This window comes from Brachionichthys hirsutus, chromosome 10 (genome assembly GCF_040956055.1).
Source record: "Brachionichthys hirsutus isolate HB-005 chromosome 10, CSIRO-AGI_Bhir_v1, whole genome shotgun sequence".
In the NCBI taxonomy this organism is placed as follows: Eukaryota; Metazoa; Chordata; class Actinopteri; order Lophiiformes; family Brachionichthyidae; genus Brachionichthys; species Brachionichthys hirsutus.
Window position 1 is genome coordinate 9889182 of NC_090906.1, and position 17655 is coordinate 9906836.

At 42.8% G+C, this 17655-nt stretch overlaps 1 protein-coding gene across 1 annotated transcript in view; it reads right to left on the reverse strand.

Annotated features, from left to right (window-relative positions):
- The window catches only part of LOC137900100 (RNA-binding protein Musashi homolog 2), a 200396-nt gene that overhangs the window by 75957 nt on the left and 106784 nt on the right, over nt 1-17655 (reverse strand). Inside the window, exon 7 of the mRNA XM_068744155.1 lies at nt 5036-5084. Within this exon, the coding sequence (XP_068600256.1) occupies nt 5036-5084 (49 nt within the window). The remainder of the gene's footprint in view (nt 1-5035; nt 5085-17655) is intronic.

Sequence of the window (17655 nt, forward strand, 5' to 3'; positions counted from 1 at the left end):
GACTGCCTGGCGCTCTTTTGAAGCCATCGGCAGCAACTTCCAGCCAGAGGAGCCAGCAGGGGGAAGCTTCCCACTGAGGTTCTCTCCTTTTCTTCATTTCCTCCCCCCTTTTCTGCCTTTGAATGCATTCATTTGACTTTTCTTGCCATTTTTTTTCTCAGACCTCTTTTCATTATCATTTCTTCTCTCTAACTGTACTCGTTTCCTTCCCCACTCCCTCCTTTCCCTCCTTCTCTCCCATTCAGCCAATGATCCAACAATCACGCCATAGAGACGGACATCCTCTGCTCCGACGGCCATGCTCTCACTTCCTAGCACAGGCGGCTGATGAGACATTGTCTACTACCGGGGCTTTTCAGGGAGCAACAGTTAACCTGTGGAGGTGCAAGCTTTGCTTCCCAGAGTGCAGGACTCATCCTGAAAGTCTTTGTATAAAATAATGAATGTAATATGCCAAAGAGATGAAAGATAATGAGGCCAATTATTTTCTTCTTCTCTGCCAGTGAGGCAAATTTATGTCAAATAGCTGGTGTATCTAATAGCATTCGAGCCTTTGTTACGGTGGAAGCTTGTGGACGCTGGGGCAAAGATTTTCGCTTTATAAAGCACTGCACACACACACTCGCACACAAAAAAAAAGGAAATAAAACACCACAAAACACTAAATAAAACTATGAATGAGTGACAGTCGCACATTTGGTTGGTCTAAGCTTTGACGTATTGTTGGCATGGCTTACAAAGGGGCTGAAAAAAACCCACCTTTCCATTGAACAAAGACACATAAATGCCAAAAAGAAAGGCGCTGCATCCTGTCATCCACACACACACACACACACACACACACACACTCTCTCACAGACACACAATCAGTTTTTTTTTTTGGGGGGGGGGGTGTTTGGAAGGCAGCTCCCTCAGTGTGACATTGACTCTTCAGTGCCAATTCCACACTAGTAGATGCACTTGCTAGCTTTGCTGCCAATCCAGGTAAAGAGATTACAGGCGCACACAATGCAGGCTTCTGTTTGTCTGCCAGCAAGAAAACCAGCACTTTAAAGCTCATAGAAAAAAGAGAAGGTATACACAAATCCAGCCCTGTCCCCTTCCTCATTGACAACCAAGCACCTACCTCTTCTCCAGGAAAAGTGGTTTCTAATATCTGCCCTGCACAAAGCAGCCTTGCGGCTTCAACTATTTACCTCCCGGTCCCCAGCCCCGGTTGCACGTTGCTATTACTTGCATCATTCAAATACAGAATTTGGCTTACAATCAGTCACGCAGTAATTATATAGCTACACTAATGGGTGCTGTCTTCTTACAAACTATTGTAAAACAATGGAAAAATTGCACTGGGATTTCATCATCTTCTTAATGGTGTAATTACAAAGGTGAGGGAGAGTGAATATAGATATAGGCGTCACTTTCAATATTTGCTCACGCGGTAATTAACTAAAAACTTGATGAAAACTGCAGCATTCTAATGTTTCGTTCTGGCACGTATTTTGCTGAGCATGACTCCGACACTGTGGAAAGCAGCTTTGACCTAAATAACCATACGTTTGTGCTCGTTTGCATCGTGTACACTCGTGTTGGGAAGCTGGTTGTGAACAATCAAACGAGGAGAGTACTCATCCATGGTACTGCATGGGTTACACACACGGAAATACTGTGTGTGACAAATTGATAGGGAAGGATGGTCTGTTAAATTAGAGGAGCAAGAGAATTAACCCTTCATATACCCTGCTTCATAATGTACCAATCCAACCACATAGATTTGGTGGATGCGATGGTTACCACACTTTCATCATCGTCTCCCTCCTCGATGAGATGCATTTTCTTACCTCGGCTACTCCTTATTCCCCACGAACAATTGAGTTTGACAGTAAAATCGCATGTTAGGTCATAGATAAGGCAACAGATGACAGAATGATTTTGAGTGAGGCCCCTTCCAAAAGCCTTTATCCCCCCCCCCCCCCCCCCCTATAGCTCCTATCACCCGGGGTTGGCGTATGGATGTCACGGCGAGTGGCGTCCATACAATGGCGATTGTCGCTAACGACCTTGCTGCAAAGCGTAGCTTCTGTTGTCCGTTTCCCCTGCTGCTGAGTGAACCATCGGAAATGACAAAAAGCGATATGTGAAATAGACATTTTTTTTATTCTCCTTTTCTGTCGCAGAATGACCGTCAGGAGAAGATGAAGAGTGGATGCGCTGCAGCAGAGCATGGCAACAATAGGTGCCCTCTGGCATCAACCTCTGGACAGCCCAAGCTGTTCACCAAAGACACTGAACTCACCCACAATGAACTGCTGCAGAGGGAAGGGAGGCTTTAGAGAGTTCAATTTCCAACACAATTGGCCGTATTCTACTCCTTTAAATGCCAAGGCGATGGTGTGCAGCACGCGCCTTTGTGAGGAGCTTTGCTTACAGCGAGTGTCCTCTAGCAGGAGCGAGAAAGACAAGGGGAAATGGCGAGATGGTGAAGACAGGCGGAGAGGGATATGGCGTAGGGACAGAAATAGTAAGGAAAAGAAAGGAAGAAAGAATAAGTCTGAATGACTGGGAGAGATAGGGAGTAAAAGGAACGTACAGAGAACACGAGAGTGGCTAGAGAATGTGTCCTCTGGCTGTCGTTTCGCCAGCCTCGCAGGGACCGTCTGAAGGACAATGCTGCTACTAGTGGAGTGTGACGTTTGTCCTCTATCCAATGCAACACAGCCCCAAAGAAAACACACTCGCAATTAAGTGTCAATCATGCACCGTGTACACAATAACCTCCCCCAAACAATATACGGTGTTTTATAATATGGCAATATCTGAAGAACAAGAATTCACTGAGATGACATTCAGATGAGGTGCAGTAATCGTGTGCAGGGCAGCAGGCCTAGCAAGAGATCACATCGAACTCCTGATGGTGTCTTCTTTTCTTAAATTATTTTTATTTTTATCTTCACTTTGTTTTATTATTTTAAGGTTCTTGCTTTTATACTGGGTACCTCGTCTCATCGGTGTTGCGTTTGCTTTTAAAAATGCATTTTATCTTCACCGACATTCCTTCCTTTCACCGAGGCAGGACGCTGTTGGATTCTTTGTGCACTTTTATGCTTTTGGAATGCAATGCATATATGTAAAATCGACAATGAATCTGCGTGTGTGTGTGTGTGTGTGTGTGTGTGCGTGTGTAAGTGCCACGTGTATGATAGCATTCAAGTTTAACAAGAAAAGGGTAACTGTTAGAATGTCTGTCTCTTCGGGTGCACCTGCTGTCATGGAACAGGCACCATGGTTTAAGGAAAACTGCATGGTGTGACACTCGGCCTGTTAAATAAATAATGTGTTATTTATATGTTTTGGAGTGAGGCAGAGAAAATCTGGGGATTATTTTTTCATGATTCAATCTGTAAATTACAAATGAACACAGGAGTGAAATTGATTTGGACTGCAGGCAGCCAGATGCTCATCACTAGATCTGTAGGCGGTGGTTAAGTGGGGCCAGGCAACTGGTTTCACAGATAAAATATTCAATGTCTTTACTTTGTGGTCACAGGACAGCCAAAGCCATTAATATTACACAATCACACCAAAGGATGCGATGAATTATTCACATTTTCTTATAGGTCTGTACATTTTACATACAAGTCATCCGGCCGACCTGCTGCGCCTTTAAGATTGAAGCAGCAAATAATCACGGTTTCAAATTCTGACTGGAACAAAATATCAGGATGGTAGCTGGGAGGAAGCAGCGCACCTGCCTCCTGCCCGAGTGTCAAACTCAATATAAATATGCCCGCTGTCATCAGAAAAAATGCCAAGGAGGCTATTTCTCCATCATTGTCTTCATTTGAAGGGCATTTTGCAGCCCAGAGGCAAACGCCTAACGCACAGCCTGAGCATGGCGCCCATCCCCTTTCATAGACGGCTGGCAGTACAGCAGACAAGAGAGACGGAGAGAGAGACGGAGAGAGAGAGACGGAGCGAGAAAAGCCTCCGTCTCAAAGTAAACCTCACACTGGGTTCTGTCACTACAGATCAAAATCCCCTCAAAGCCATAGATCACTTCCACTATAGTTCACATGTTCCACTCTTAGAAACTGTTTACCAGACTCAAACAGTTTGTCTGCACAAAGTACACACACCTACACAGACGCACGGATTCAAAGAGAAAGCACGTAAAAAAAAAAACAATCCGGCTTTCGATCCGAGCCAACTGCACTTAAAACATTTATACAGGTTGAGAGGATGAGCCGCTCGCCGCAAACAACCGTTTACTCTGAGGCAAAAAAAAAAGCTTCAGTGAGACGATGCGATGCCCAAAAGTAAACAGAGACAGAGGGGTGTCTGGTCCTTTTTCTTGTGGAACTAGCCGCCAGTTCCTGTCGACAATTCGCCCTTGCAGTGATCCATGTATGAGCACGCATAAGCAGGGAGAGACTGTCCCCTAAAGGTTCCTTTAGAACACCTGTGTGATGATTCATAGCCGATAAAAGCCTTCCCATCGGGGCCTGGGGTAACGTCGGAGGCCCGCATGCTCTCGGTGGTGGTTAAATCGGGCCTGCATGTGTGCAGCTTGGCTTAAATGCATAACACCGCATTGTGGTGCAGGGAGGAAACCTGTCTTTGGAAAGTCCTCTGCTTGAGAGAGAAACGTCCCCTCATCTAAGATAAGGAGCTGATGGGAGATAAAGTCAGTGCTTCTCCCAGAACTTATCTGATGCTGTTATCTGACTGCACAGCACCCACCATCTCACAATCTTTACACCCTTTAAGCACCTGAAACACTCACACCAGAATCATCTCTCTCTCTCTCTCTCTCTCTCTCTCTCACACACACACATACACATTCCAAAGACCATACTGGCTTTATTGATTACTTTGACACGCTCCCATTGTTGAACAGACGGTTCACCTAATATCATGCAAGATTGGAACATTTCTGTGTTATCTCATGGGGAAAGGACATAAAATGACTATTTTCCTCACATTTCAGAAAGACAGAGCAAAAACACGGGAGGGAAGCGAGCAGATGCTGTGCACTTACCTCTATGTCTGTTAGTCGTCTTATCAAACATAAGCATGGCGTCATCAACCTGGAAGACAGAACACAGGTACGGAAATTAGCGTAATGTTTTCAGCGAGTATCTCGCGTCACCCTCTCCTCATTCAATCACATTCACGACGACTCTTAAAATAAAAATCAGCTCTTAAAGTAAATGCTCGACATTTTCTTTCTCTCTAAGCACCTCTTTCCCACATCATCATTCTAAATGATTGTCCAGTTACTGGCTCTCTTTCGCGCTGAAGCTTGTTATTTTTCATGACATGGGAAGAGGAATAAGATACGAGGGAAAAGGTACAGCAGGAGGGAAAGTTCACAATAAAGACAAGCAGTGGAAAAAATGGACAATGTGTGGACAATGTGTTTATTTCGATGAACACCAATGTCCGGTATTGTGGAGGGTGACAGACACATTACACTAAGCGAGCGTGAGACAAATGGGATCCTTCCTCAGCCCGCAGCTGCCGTGGCAGCAAGCATCCACCATAATATCATCCCTCATCATGTCCAATAAAGCCACACACAGTCAGACAGTTTGTTTTTTCCCTGAATACATCCCTGAAAAAAACGCTGATCTCTAAATGAAGCCTGCTTTCTGAAGAAATGCTTAAAAACAGGGAGGCATGCTCATTTAGCCTGTGATTGTGTCTCGGTGGATAAACATATCCGTAGAGCAGGGTGAGAGAGCAGCTGACAGAAGCTAAAGAGGGAACACTCGGCACCACTCGCTCCCTGGTTATGGTCTCTAGGTAAGTAACAGTGCGCAGAGAAAGCTTGATGCTCCTCGGGGGGGTCTTTGTTTTTCATGTTAGGGTGGCAAAGTTGTGCAAAGAGATGGTAAAGGACAAGAATAGGAGTCTCGCTCAAGCTGAACTGCCTGATTGGATAAAGAGAAATGCCTGGCAGACTGACGCTGGCACTCTGTTCACGCCACCCTCTTGCCACACATTTGGCACACGAGACGCTGGCACAGCTCGTAGGACCCGGTTATTCACTCTATGGTTCACGAGACACATCCGGCTCCAGGGCACCTTTTCTTTGGATTTAAGATGCTATTTAAAATGTAAACAAAGTGGCTCTGCAGGGTTCCGAGTATGGATTGGTATTGAGTTTTGAAAATTCAGTTTTCATTATTTATCCACACAAAAATGTCTTCCAATATGTTTTGTCTTTGTGTTTGCTATACAGTATTGTTGCCAGACGGTGGCAGTAGTGAAACTACAGGTTGTGTGCGCCTTGCTGATATAAACAAAAGAAAAAGAACACAAGTATTTTTCTTCTTGAGACTTTCCCAGTCTTTTCTAATCTTGCTAACCTGCAACCTTGTGGTGAATGTGCTGTAGAATTAGCTTATGTTTACAAATATCCAAAAAGTTGAAGAGGCTAAAAAACATTTTATATAAAATTATATTGGATACAATGAACCACATAAAATATGTAATCTGTCTGCAATTTGACTGCATGTCAAACGGATTAGGAAATGATCACGTTCTATGTTAAACCAACACTAAATTCATTATTATGTGGAATATGGTTTCTCTGTAGAGAAGATGATGCTGAGGTTCTCCTTGGGAGTGACCATGTTGGACAGGATTAGAAATGAGACAATAAGAGGGACAGTGAAGGTCAGACGTTTTGGAGATCAGGTCAGAGAGGCCAGACTTTGATGGTTTGGACATGTCCAGAGAAGAGACGGGGACAGTAGAAGGATGCTGAGGATGGAACTGCCAGGGAACAAGGCTAGAGGTCGACCCAGGAGAAGATACATGGACGTAGTGAGGGAGGACATGAGAGTGGCTGGCGTTGGGGAGGACGATGCAAAGGACAGGGTGAAGTGGAGAAGGTTGATTTGCTGTGGCGACGAGCTGAAAATACAGTAGTAGATTGTTTCTCTGTAGGAGAGTACACACAACTGGACAGAAGTGGCTGGGAGAACAGAGGCTGCATGCCAGTGCAGGTGCGGCTTGTAAAATCCTAAGCTCGGTGAATGAAATGCTTGAAGCATAGTTGCAAATTTACAGTGAAGATCTTGCAGAGCAAAACATAAGCAGAAAATTATAGTTGCGTTAATGAGTTTCACATTTGTTGCAGCGAGAAGGTGCCGTCTCTGAGACAAGAAAGGCACAGGCGGGACAGGCAGTCCATAAAAAGCTTGAAAGTAAATTTATGATGAGAAACAGAAGATGATTGTAAATGTTAAGTATCGACTCCCTGCTGCAACAACTGTGGTATAAAGACGCTTACACTTGTGTACAACAAAGCGATGAAGAGCTTCCTCTGTTGGCACAACACACCAACAACAAAAAATGCAGTAAAAATAATGCTTCCTATGTCTCTGGAAAAAGTCTTATCTGATGAGTGTGTGGTGGGAAAACATAAAAATTGTGTATATACAGCTTCCACGTAATATCGCCTTCAGCGGTGGTTTTATCAACAGACATTTATATTGTTGCGTAGCCAGGTCATCTGATGAAAATCGCATTAAAGTGTAGAGGAAGTGGGATAACTGGAATTTGTAGTACAGTGGGTTATGATGTCTTAACCTGAATTTGAAGGGGACAGAGCTACTTCTGGATTGTGTTTCTGCAGTACATGTCTCAAATTACGTAGCAATACCAATAAATATCACATTCTGGAATCAAATGTGAGAATGATTAGATTCACTTTTTCTTCTTTCTTTTTTTAAACGCCGAAAAAAAGGGTAACAATTCCTTGTCCTCCGCTTGGGTGTTGTGATGAAACTAATCAAAATGTAAAATCACACCCACAATCGGCCTCAAAAATAATTTACAGAACATCTCGCTATTTTACGACACCCTATATGTAATTACTTTGCTTTCTGAGGTAGCCCAGTAAAATCGCTAATGTTAGCAATGCTGTCAAAGTAAACAAGCGAGCCGATGAAAAGTGACTGCCTTGAATCCTAAAGACGGTCCCACGGTATCATCAGCCATCCGCACGCCGCCCAAGCTGTACTCTATTGATGGCACTGCTACTGCGAGACCATTTACAGACGGAGAGCAGAAAGACTGCGACGTCGTGGAGTGAAGCGGGATCTATTAAAGGAAGTGCATTATATAAATGTGTGAACTGTGTTGTTGTGACATTATGAGAGGAGGACCATCCTGTTAGCGAGACCCGTACAACAGAACACAGATTCACGGCGAAGCACTGATGGGCACTTAAACAACGAATGTGCACATCGTGTGAGAGTCACACTCCAGCAGGTCATGCAATACAGTCTCCTCTCTCTCTTTGGCTCTCCTCCACTCTCTCTCTCTCTCTCTTTGCCACTTGCAGAGTCTATAGAACCATCTCCCGTGCTTCAGGGCTTTTCAATGTAGTTATTCAAGCAGAACACAACTGTGTGCCTCCATCTGATAGAAGGTTAAGGACCTCTTCACTGCTCACAAAAAAAGCTCGCCACACAGAGGTGAGGCCAGGCTCACCTCAGGGAAGAAATCTTTCTCTGTCCTCCTCCTCCTTCGCTTTCACTCCTCCTTTTCTCCTGGCTCGGTGAAAAGAAAGGTTCAAAGGATAATGGCTGTCTTATCACTATGTAAAAGGGGAATGGGAACTCCAGTGAAGTGCCTGGCCCTTTGTGACAATGAAGAAAAGCGCCAAAGTCTATTTCAATGTGGCATGCGCACTGGAACAGCCCATGACCACTTAAAAAGAGGAGGATTCTGCAAGACAGTTGGAGGGACGGATGCTCTTTACGCAGCTGTTTAGCTCCAATCCTAATTCCAAAATACGAATATGATAGAAGGTAATTCAATGATTTTCTAATCCCTTTCATGCCATATTCTATTGAAGACACAGATTAAAAGTTCCAATATATTTTTGTAAATATATGGTAATTCTGAATTTGATATCAGCAACTTATTTCAAACAAGTGAAACATACTCATTTCATCGAAGAAAGACAGCTAGAAATACGTTATCCAAGTTGTCTTTGTTAAGAACCATTGTTAGAATACTTTTTAAAATATTTTGACTTGTAACCATGGAGACAAAACGCATCTGGTCCATGTGGAAAGTTTCTTGAAAAATCAAAAACTTGTGAGTTGTTGTCTAGTTTCGCATTTATTCTTTTGAACTTTCTTAGTTATGGATCTAAACAACGGCCGCAGCAGTAAGACACCTGGCAAAGAAAAGAGGAAAGGAGCGAGAACAACTGTTGAATTGAAGAAGGAAATAATCCACAAATATGAAAATAGCCTCCATGTCTGGGATCTTGCTGCAGTACAGCATGGGGAAATCAACAAATTAGACTTTTCTTAAGAAAACTGAGCAAAAGAGAAATAGCAGGGAAAACCCCCCCAGGACGGATACGCAGTGATTTTATGGAGGAGGCCTCCTTTTCAAAGGAATAATCCTTCCCCCCTTCCAACTGTCCCTCCGCCTCCCTCCCGACACCGCAGCCAAAACGGTATGTAAATGATACGGAATTGTGTTGAATTGACTTTTATTATGCTTTTGTTTTTCATACTATTTACACTTTTAGGTGTTACCTGTTGTTTAGATCCACGTAGTTACACATTAATATAACTGTAGGCATGTAAATGGGCATTTATCCGGTGCGTAGGATCAGAGTCGTCTAGTTTCCATTATTTCTTATGGGAAATATAGTTTCGGTTTTCGAACAGTATTACGGAATGGATTATGCCCTCCACCCCCCCCCCGCCCCCTTAACTGTGTTCAACAGAAACATCCACTGCTGATAAAACTCAACTGTGTTGATAGATCATAACCTCTATCATGGGCGAATGTAAGCTAAAATTGCCTCGGTGGAAATATGCCTAAAAACATAAAACTAAGTACCACTTATGTGCTGCACACCTTTAGGGCCCCTACAAAGCATGTGTGAAATCATCGTGGATTCTATCCAGTGGTTTTTGAGAGATGTGAATAGCCCATGCCATAGGGCTTGATGTTATTCCTTTGGTGGGGCATAAATATAAATTCCCTGCCGTCTCAACGATACTAACAGTCACGACAGTGGCGGCGGCGGTAACGGAAGCAGAGCAGTGGCAGCACCAAATTGAAACCTACTTTGTAGTGGCAGGCAGTGAAGGTGTGCAAGTGGGTGGGTTGGAATGAGCATGTTTTAGACACGCCGTTACTTCAGGTTGTCTTTATCATTTCTTGGATTCCAGCTATTTCAACTTAAACGTATGAATTCGTGCTAATAAGCCCTGCAGAGTGACGGCTCTATCTCTGGAAGCGCTTCGTGTTAAAGCTGATAGCCGAGGACAGTTCCTGCAGTGTGTTTTACAGCAGCTTTGAGGTTTACCCCACTGTGAACTGTTTGATTTCTTTCACAACCGATAAGTAGTTCACCTGCTAGAAACCGGTTCCGCTCCCGGTGTCATGTTTGCAACATGTCACGTCAGATTCACCAGTTGCATTGTCAAGTGCTGAATAGTTCTTGCATTGAATTTCGAGGAGATAATGGCGAAAATAAAACTGGCTGAAAATGCAATGCAACCAATATCTAAACCATCTAAAGCACATAATCTTTTGTAGAATCTTTTTGACAAATGTCTTGATCTATGTGGCTAATTTGATTTAAACTTTTACCGACATGCTCATGAACTGTCCCTGAAAATTAAAGAGTCTTTGCTCAAAACAAAGATGCATAGAAAGCACCATGGATGACACAAGCGCAAACACAGGGCCAAACAAATAGGCCGTATTTACCCTGTATACATTTAGTACATGCAGATTAGTTCCAGGTAGACGTGCTACACTTGATGTGGATATTTTCTATTCTGTTTTTGTGAGATAAGGTCATTTGTCCATAATAAATTACAGTGTACGGTGTGATCATCAGTTTAGAGACTCGAGTCAACATCCGACATTGAAGCGTGAATTTAAAAAATGTCTTTATAATGAATGAAAAATGCTTTAACCTAAAGCTGCATGTACCCGCCTTGTCCCTAAATGCAAAGCATAAATCTCTCCAGTGGTTAATAGACTATCTGATGTGCCTCTACCGCATAATAATAAGCCCATAGCCGAACATTTATAGTTACATTTCACAAAAGGTACGATTGAGGTAGAGAATCAATTAGTATCCATATTAATAAGCCACTATATTCTTTTCATACCTAGAAAGAATGCTGTGTCAGTGGAGAACAAAAATGCAAAACCATCTTTCATCTAATGTCGTAGTTCAGCATATAACATGGAAAATATGTATTCATAATTGAGGTTAAAGTTTGAAAGAACCGCGATATTGATTTGAAGTCATATCGTAGCAGCCGGGTGTCTAGTGCAGACTGCATTTGAAAGTAACTGAGTGGGTGGCATGTGTCTGATGACTCCAGATGAACCCTGTAACACTGCATAACCCTCAGCACATTACATGTCCAGATGCTTTAAAGATTTATGAGTGAGGATGCGACGATACCGACAGAATGTGTAAGCAATTCGGGACATGAAAAAGAGAATAAGCCAATAAGAAGAGGCAATTTGTGACCTATGTAACTGTAAAGCTCCATATTAGTGCAAAAACAAAACAGACTTCCTGTTCCGGTCATGGCTGTGAACACACATCAGGCGCAACCTTGCCTGCATCAATCCGTTTGTTAGCCAGCTCAAACAAATGCATGATAATTCAAAGAGAGAGGGGTTTTGGATGATGAAATATATATCGAAGGACGAAGGCATTGATAGAGGCTAATGTGCTCTGTTTTTGGTCTGGAAAACAGCAGAGATGTCAGGTGAAGGGGGGGGGGGGGGGGGGGGATTTAAGAGCTGGGGAAATGAATTATGACGGCGATTTAGAGGTGTCAAACACACATTTACATTCAGCTCACAGCTGAAGGCTAACAAAGTAGCTTTCCAGCAATTTGGGGGTGACACTGATACAGATTATTATTGATGCCAAAGAAACGTGGAGGGAAGTCACAGATAGTGGCCTGGGACCGGTCCTTTTGTTCAGGGTTTGGGCTCCATTTTTGTGCTGTCATCTGGTGGGCCTTTGAGTCGCTTGCATTGGATGCACAGAGGCTTATTTCTTGCTTTCTTCCATTACACTTGCTGCAAACTTCTCTGTTACCTAAATGGAAAAGATTGCACTGTGTGTGTGTGTGTGTAGTTACAAGACGATTCTGGTGTCAGGGATTACTGAGACTTGCTAACACCGCGGCACAGTCTGTACTATTTACATGGTTTCACCGGGTGATGCTCAGCAGCGCAGACATTTCTGAAAGGCTTACAAGCTACTTCTGTCAATAAGTAACGAATTCTTCTTACATAAATCCCAATGGAAATATCTTAAGAACAGAAACCCGCCCAAAAAAGTCTTAAACTGTAGGAATAAAATTGTATTTAAAATTAGAACTATGAATATTTCTTGATTTCAAGACTCAATCTTTGAACATATAATAAACAGTAATTATATAAATAAAAAAACAAGTGCAACAGAGCTCTGTGGCTTTGGTACACGACTTGACGGAGCCATTGATTGTGCCTCTTCCTGTTAAATGAACTACAATTACAGATGTCTGTGCACACAATTATTTACTATGCTTTATATTTTTGACTGTCTCAAATATGGCAAAGACTGTCATCTTATCTAAGATTTACCCCCCCCCCCCTACTCTGCCTCCCCAGCTTCTGTCAAAAAACTCTCAGCTGTACAATTAAATAAAGGCGAAAACTGCCCCCCGCCAAAAACAAAACCCTCTGGACTCTATTGCGTTGGTGGAACATTGGATTCCAGCTTCTGTCACCCTGCACAGAAACAACCACACATGACCAGGTTGGACAATTAAACTTTGTTGAAATACCAGAGGTGCTCTTGCCGGTGAACATTGAGCAAACGATTTCAACGTGATGTACAGTGAAACCAAGGAGACATACTGCACGGCCCTACTTCTACCTTCTGCTGCCGCAGCCATTACCATAAGAGTCACGATGAGTCCAATTTTGAACCTCCTCCACCCTGATGCACTCTGAGGTAAAATCAGACATTGAGCAGTGAGACCACTGTTTAAATGGAGGACCCAGTTTCAAGCCTCCTTGTTGGCAAGCATCCATTATCTTTAAGTGTGTCTGAGCAAGAGATTGAATGCTTGCCATCTCCAGGGGCAGTAGTGTGCAGTTGAACCTGAACCATGATGGCTAAAGGGAGTCAACAGAAAGGCCCTGCATGGATCCATAAAGTATCGCATTATCATTACTGTAATGACAGATATGGGTCGTGGTCAAGGAGAGAACTCAGCCGGCGCTTCCCTTTCATCAACACTCCCTTTTCAGAGCAGAGCATCAAATATTGTGTTACAATGATGGCAATTAACAGAGAAGTGATAGCGACCCAGTGACAATGAACAAATTTGTGACAACCCTTCCAATTGTTCTTTTGCGGAGGAAATCTATATCACTGTCTGGATATGTGGAGCTGCAATGTGCTGGGCCCATGCCTGAGCGATTTTACAAGTGGTGGTTTAACGAGGAGCAGAGGGCAAAATTCTAACTCCCTATAAGCTCTTGCAATTACACAAGGGGGGCAAAAGGGACACTGTTCTTAAGTGTGAGCCTAGACAGAGGAGTACCCCCCCCGCTTCCATGACAAAGGCCAAACCAACTATGTTTAATCTGGGACACAGCCCAATCCGTTTCCCAAAGAGAAATATTCCATATTAATGGCCTAATGGAAGGGTGGCAAACGTCAGCAGAAATAAATACACACAAGCACACACTTGGTGTTGGGTGGTGGTGGCAGTTTATACACTGGTTTCAACAGGAATGACAGATTTCGCTGTATATATTTAGTGTGGGTGAAGCCTGGTGTATGGCAACACCAAGATAATGAGCACCGAGTCGTCACGTTTCATGATTCATCTATATTTTATACCTAATTACCGAAAAATGACAATGACAGAAAACTGTGATCCAAGTGTTTTCCAGCAGTCATCTGACAGAAATCCTCATGTATGTAATTATTAATGATATACACCACGGGCTGAACGTCAACACTTATTCCCGTAACTTTCCTTCATGTTGACATTAACAAAATGGCTTGAGAGGAACACTTGAGGAAGACAATTCCTCAAATCTGTCAGGATTACATATTTATGAGGTCCCCCACTCAGTATCCAAGGAGGTCGCTATGGTGATACAAACTGATGTATATTCAAGCAATGAACTTTGCGTGTCGGGAGAATATACCTCAGAGCATTTTTGAAGCGGCGAGCACAGATCTCACCATTGTGCTCTGTGTGGCTTTTCAGATCGGAAAATGCGCAATTAAAAAGGCAGTCATGCTGAGGCCACTAATCAATGTACTGTTACAAAGAGACGTAATGAAAGGATGATGGAGTGATGCCTTCAGGAGGCTGCGGTGTAACAGAATGTAACGCTGTTGTGGCAAAGCAATATTTTATTAGTGCATCACCACAATCATATTTACACACCCTTATCTTGCAAACAATGCCGGTGAATGCAATAAGCAAATATAATACTATCACCCAGGGAGTCTTGTTTACCATTTCTGACTTTTGCATATAATATTGCATAATATGAACACAGCCTTAACCTCTTACAGCGTGTAAATACCATTTCAAGAGAGCTTTCCACTGGGCTTGGATGTACTGCTTGCTCAAAACTGCCACCGTGACCTTTTCCTATAAAAACAGGAAACACTTCTCCTTCCTATACGAACGAGACTGTAGCATGCTGTGGGGCCTGGACTTCAGTTTGATCTCAGAAATGCGTGTCCACCCAGTTGATTTCAGTACGCCTGAGGAAGTAGGCCTTCGCCTCGTCCATCAATCTGCCTGTCTTCCTTTGCCAAGCTGCAGGGAACTACCCATTATGGAGTCATTTTATTAATAGGGCCCCCTTTCCTCTCTGCCACACTCTTGCCGAGTGCCTCCTCATTCTGTCAGAAGGGAGTATATGCCTGCGAGCCACTGCCATGAAACTGCTGCACCAGGTCCCTCCTTCGTTCTCCAGTGTGGAGGCTCAGGATGGAAAATATTGTGCTTTCAAGCTAAAATAGTATTTGGAGAGTTGAGCAATCCCTAAGCCCTAGGGCAAACAGTTTAACATTGAGGACTTATTCAAAATGATGTCCTTCCTCCTGGAGAGCCAATCACGTTAGTCGATGCACGAACACACACAAACGCACACACACGCACACAAGCATAGATACAGGTCTTATATCATCTCCGCCCTTAACCTCCTCCTTGTTAATATAAATATAACTGCATGCAGCACCGATTGGAAGATATGAAAAGGTCAGTGGGCATTATGGAATGTTTGGGCAGATTACGTGAAGACACGAGGTCGAGATGAACAACTAGGAGCAAAATTCAATTTTATAAGAAAATTCAACATGTGAGGAGTTTGCAGAGAACAAGAAGAATCACACTGGAACAGCTAACACGGCGTTTAGTTCACTGGAGCTCTGTATTAGTTGCCTTTTAATCATTAAATGAGGCTGTTTGTTTCTTGAAAATCCATTGAGGACATTATAATTTTGCGGAGTTACATCACTTTAATATTCAACAGCTTCTTTTTGTAATTGCTTTTGGCCGCAATCATCGTCTCTTTCTCTGTCTAACAATTTTAAAACTCTCTTCAAGAAGCTCCTGACAAACCAAAATCCTCTTTGAGCTCTAACACGTGTAACGACGCCTTCCTGCATATATTTATAAAAAAAAGTGCCTTTAATTATCATTAACTGGCTCTTTCGGTATGCGTGGAATAATCCAGATGCAGAAAAATGCCATGTGACTGGGTTGCATAGACGCTTCAATGATTCAAAGAAAGAATGTCTGAGAACATTTTCAGGCTGGCTCAGTTATCATCCATCCATCTCTCCATCTGACGGTCTTCATTTAATTGCCTGCGTAAAAGGAATACCGGTACCAATAACTGAGCAGCGCCAGATATAATATCGCTTATGAAATAATAGAGATAATTTTGTTTGCTTTGCATTACACCAGTATTTTCAACTAATTCTCAATAGACACTATACAATACATTATATTACACTTTCATCTAGATTGACTGAAACAGTGCGAATGACCTTACAAGCACTAAATTAAGACACTTTTCATTGGTTACAACTTGACAACTCGGGAAAAAAAAAGATTATGACTTTCTTTGACTTAAATGAAATGCAGACTAAATGAGATAAAGACATTTGTTCAGAACCAGCAATTCTAATGAGATGCCTGCTAACGATGCTGCATGTATCCGAGTAACAGGGAAGCCAATGCAGCGTCAACAAACAAGAAACATTTCACTTCCACATTAGCGGGAGCAAACAAGCATGCTCCGATTCAATCAGCTTATTAACAAAATGGGAAATCTCTGCACGCCATAGTGAAATGCACACGTGCTGTCGTAAAATACTGACATGACCGAGAGTTTTCTTCTTCAGAGTCTGAAGAAATGCAGAGCTGGACGCGAGCATGTCCTGGAAGAGAGCGTGCCTTTCTCTGCGTTGCCATTAGTGCCTTCGGTTCCTTCCGGCTGTGAATCTAAGAGGCGGCCTTGAGCTGAAGAGGTCGATTGCGTCTGTCTTTGTTAGTGCGGACAGTTTCCACTTTACCTCAGCTACTGTCTGAGCTTTAACTAAGTGACAGAAATAGTGCAGCCTTTGAAATAACCAGCTAGAAAATAACATTTAGTACCAGATTCTCTTTATTCATGAACCAGCACAGAGGCTCAATTATACGCAGTATACACTTACATTCACAGGTGTGTACTATGACGGGTAACATTCATTTAGCTCATACTGGTGACCGTTCTTTACCTGCAGTGTTTTACTAGATTAGGCTTATGGTTTGTTTGTTTTTTCTTTAAAAGGCCACTTCAATAATTTGACATTTCTCCCCAGAAAGGGAGAGAAGAAGCGCTGATAAAATAAAATATATATAACACACACCCCCTCCCCCCCCTTTTCCTTTTCATGCAAAACACTTTCATCTGTCATTTGGTGATAGCCCTTCTCTCTTTGTCAGCGTAAATACAGAGTCCCTATTTGAATACGGTTACACATCCCTCTATTTATTAAAGCTTGGATTAACATGACAGGAAGTTTTGTCTGGGGGCTCTTTAAGATGGCTCAGAGAGGCAATCTGGTGACAGTAATAGGATCTAGCTAATATACTTGACTGATGCTCCTTTCCCAGTGTTATAAAGCAGAACAATCTGAGTGGGGTTCTGGGAGCGAATACATTGTGTTTTTTGTGCGTGTGAGTGTGTGTGTGTGTGTGTGTGTATGTGTGTGAGAGAGTGTGTTTGCATGGGTGTGTGTCTAGGGGGGACGAGGGTGCACTAATCAGCCAGAATACAATCACTTAGCAAATATAAGGGCTGAAGAAATAAAAATACTAAAAGGTCACACAGCAATTCCATCAGGATAACAACTACGCTACAATTAACTGAACAGAGAATGGTTCCGGAGACAGAATATTATTTTTGGTGGGATTTGTTAAAGGTTGGCTTTAAGATATAAAGGACTGCGTGAAATCCAGTGAAGCTGATGTAAGGTGGTTTGAGGTTATGGATCAACCCAAGAATGTGTTTGTTCGCTACATACCGAGTGTAGTTACCTTTACATTCTTTAGTTTCTGTATA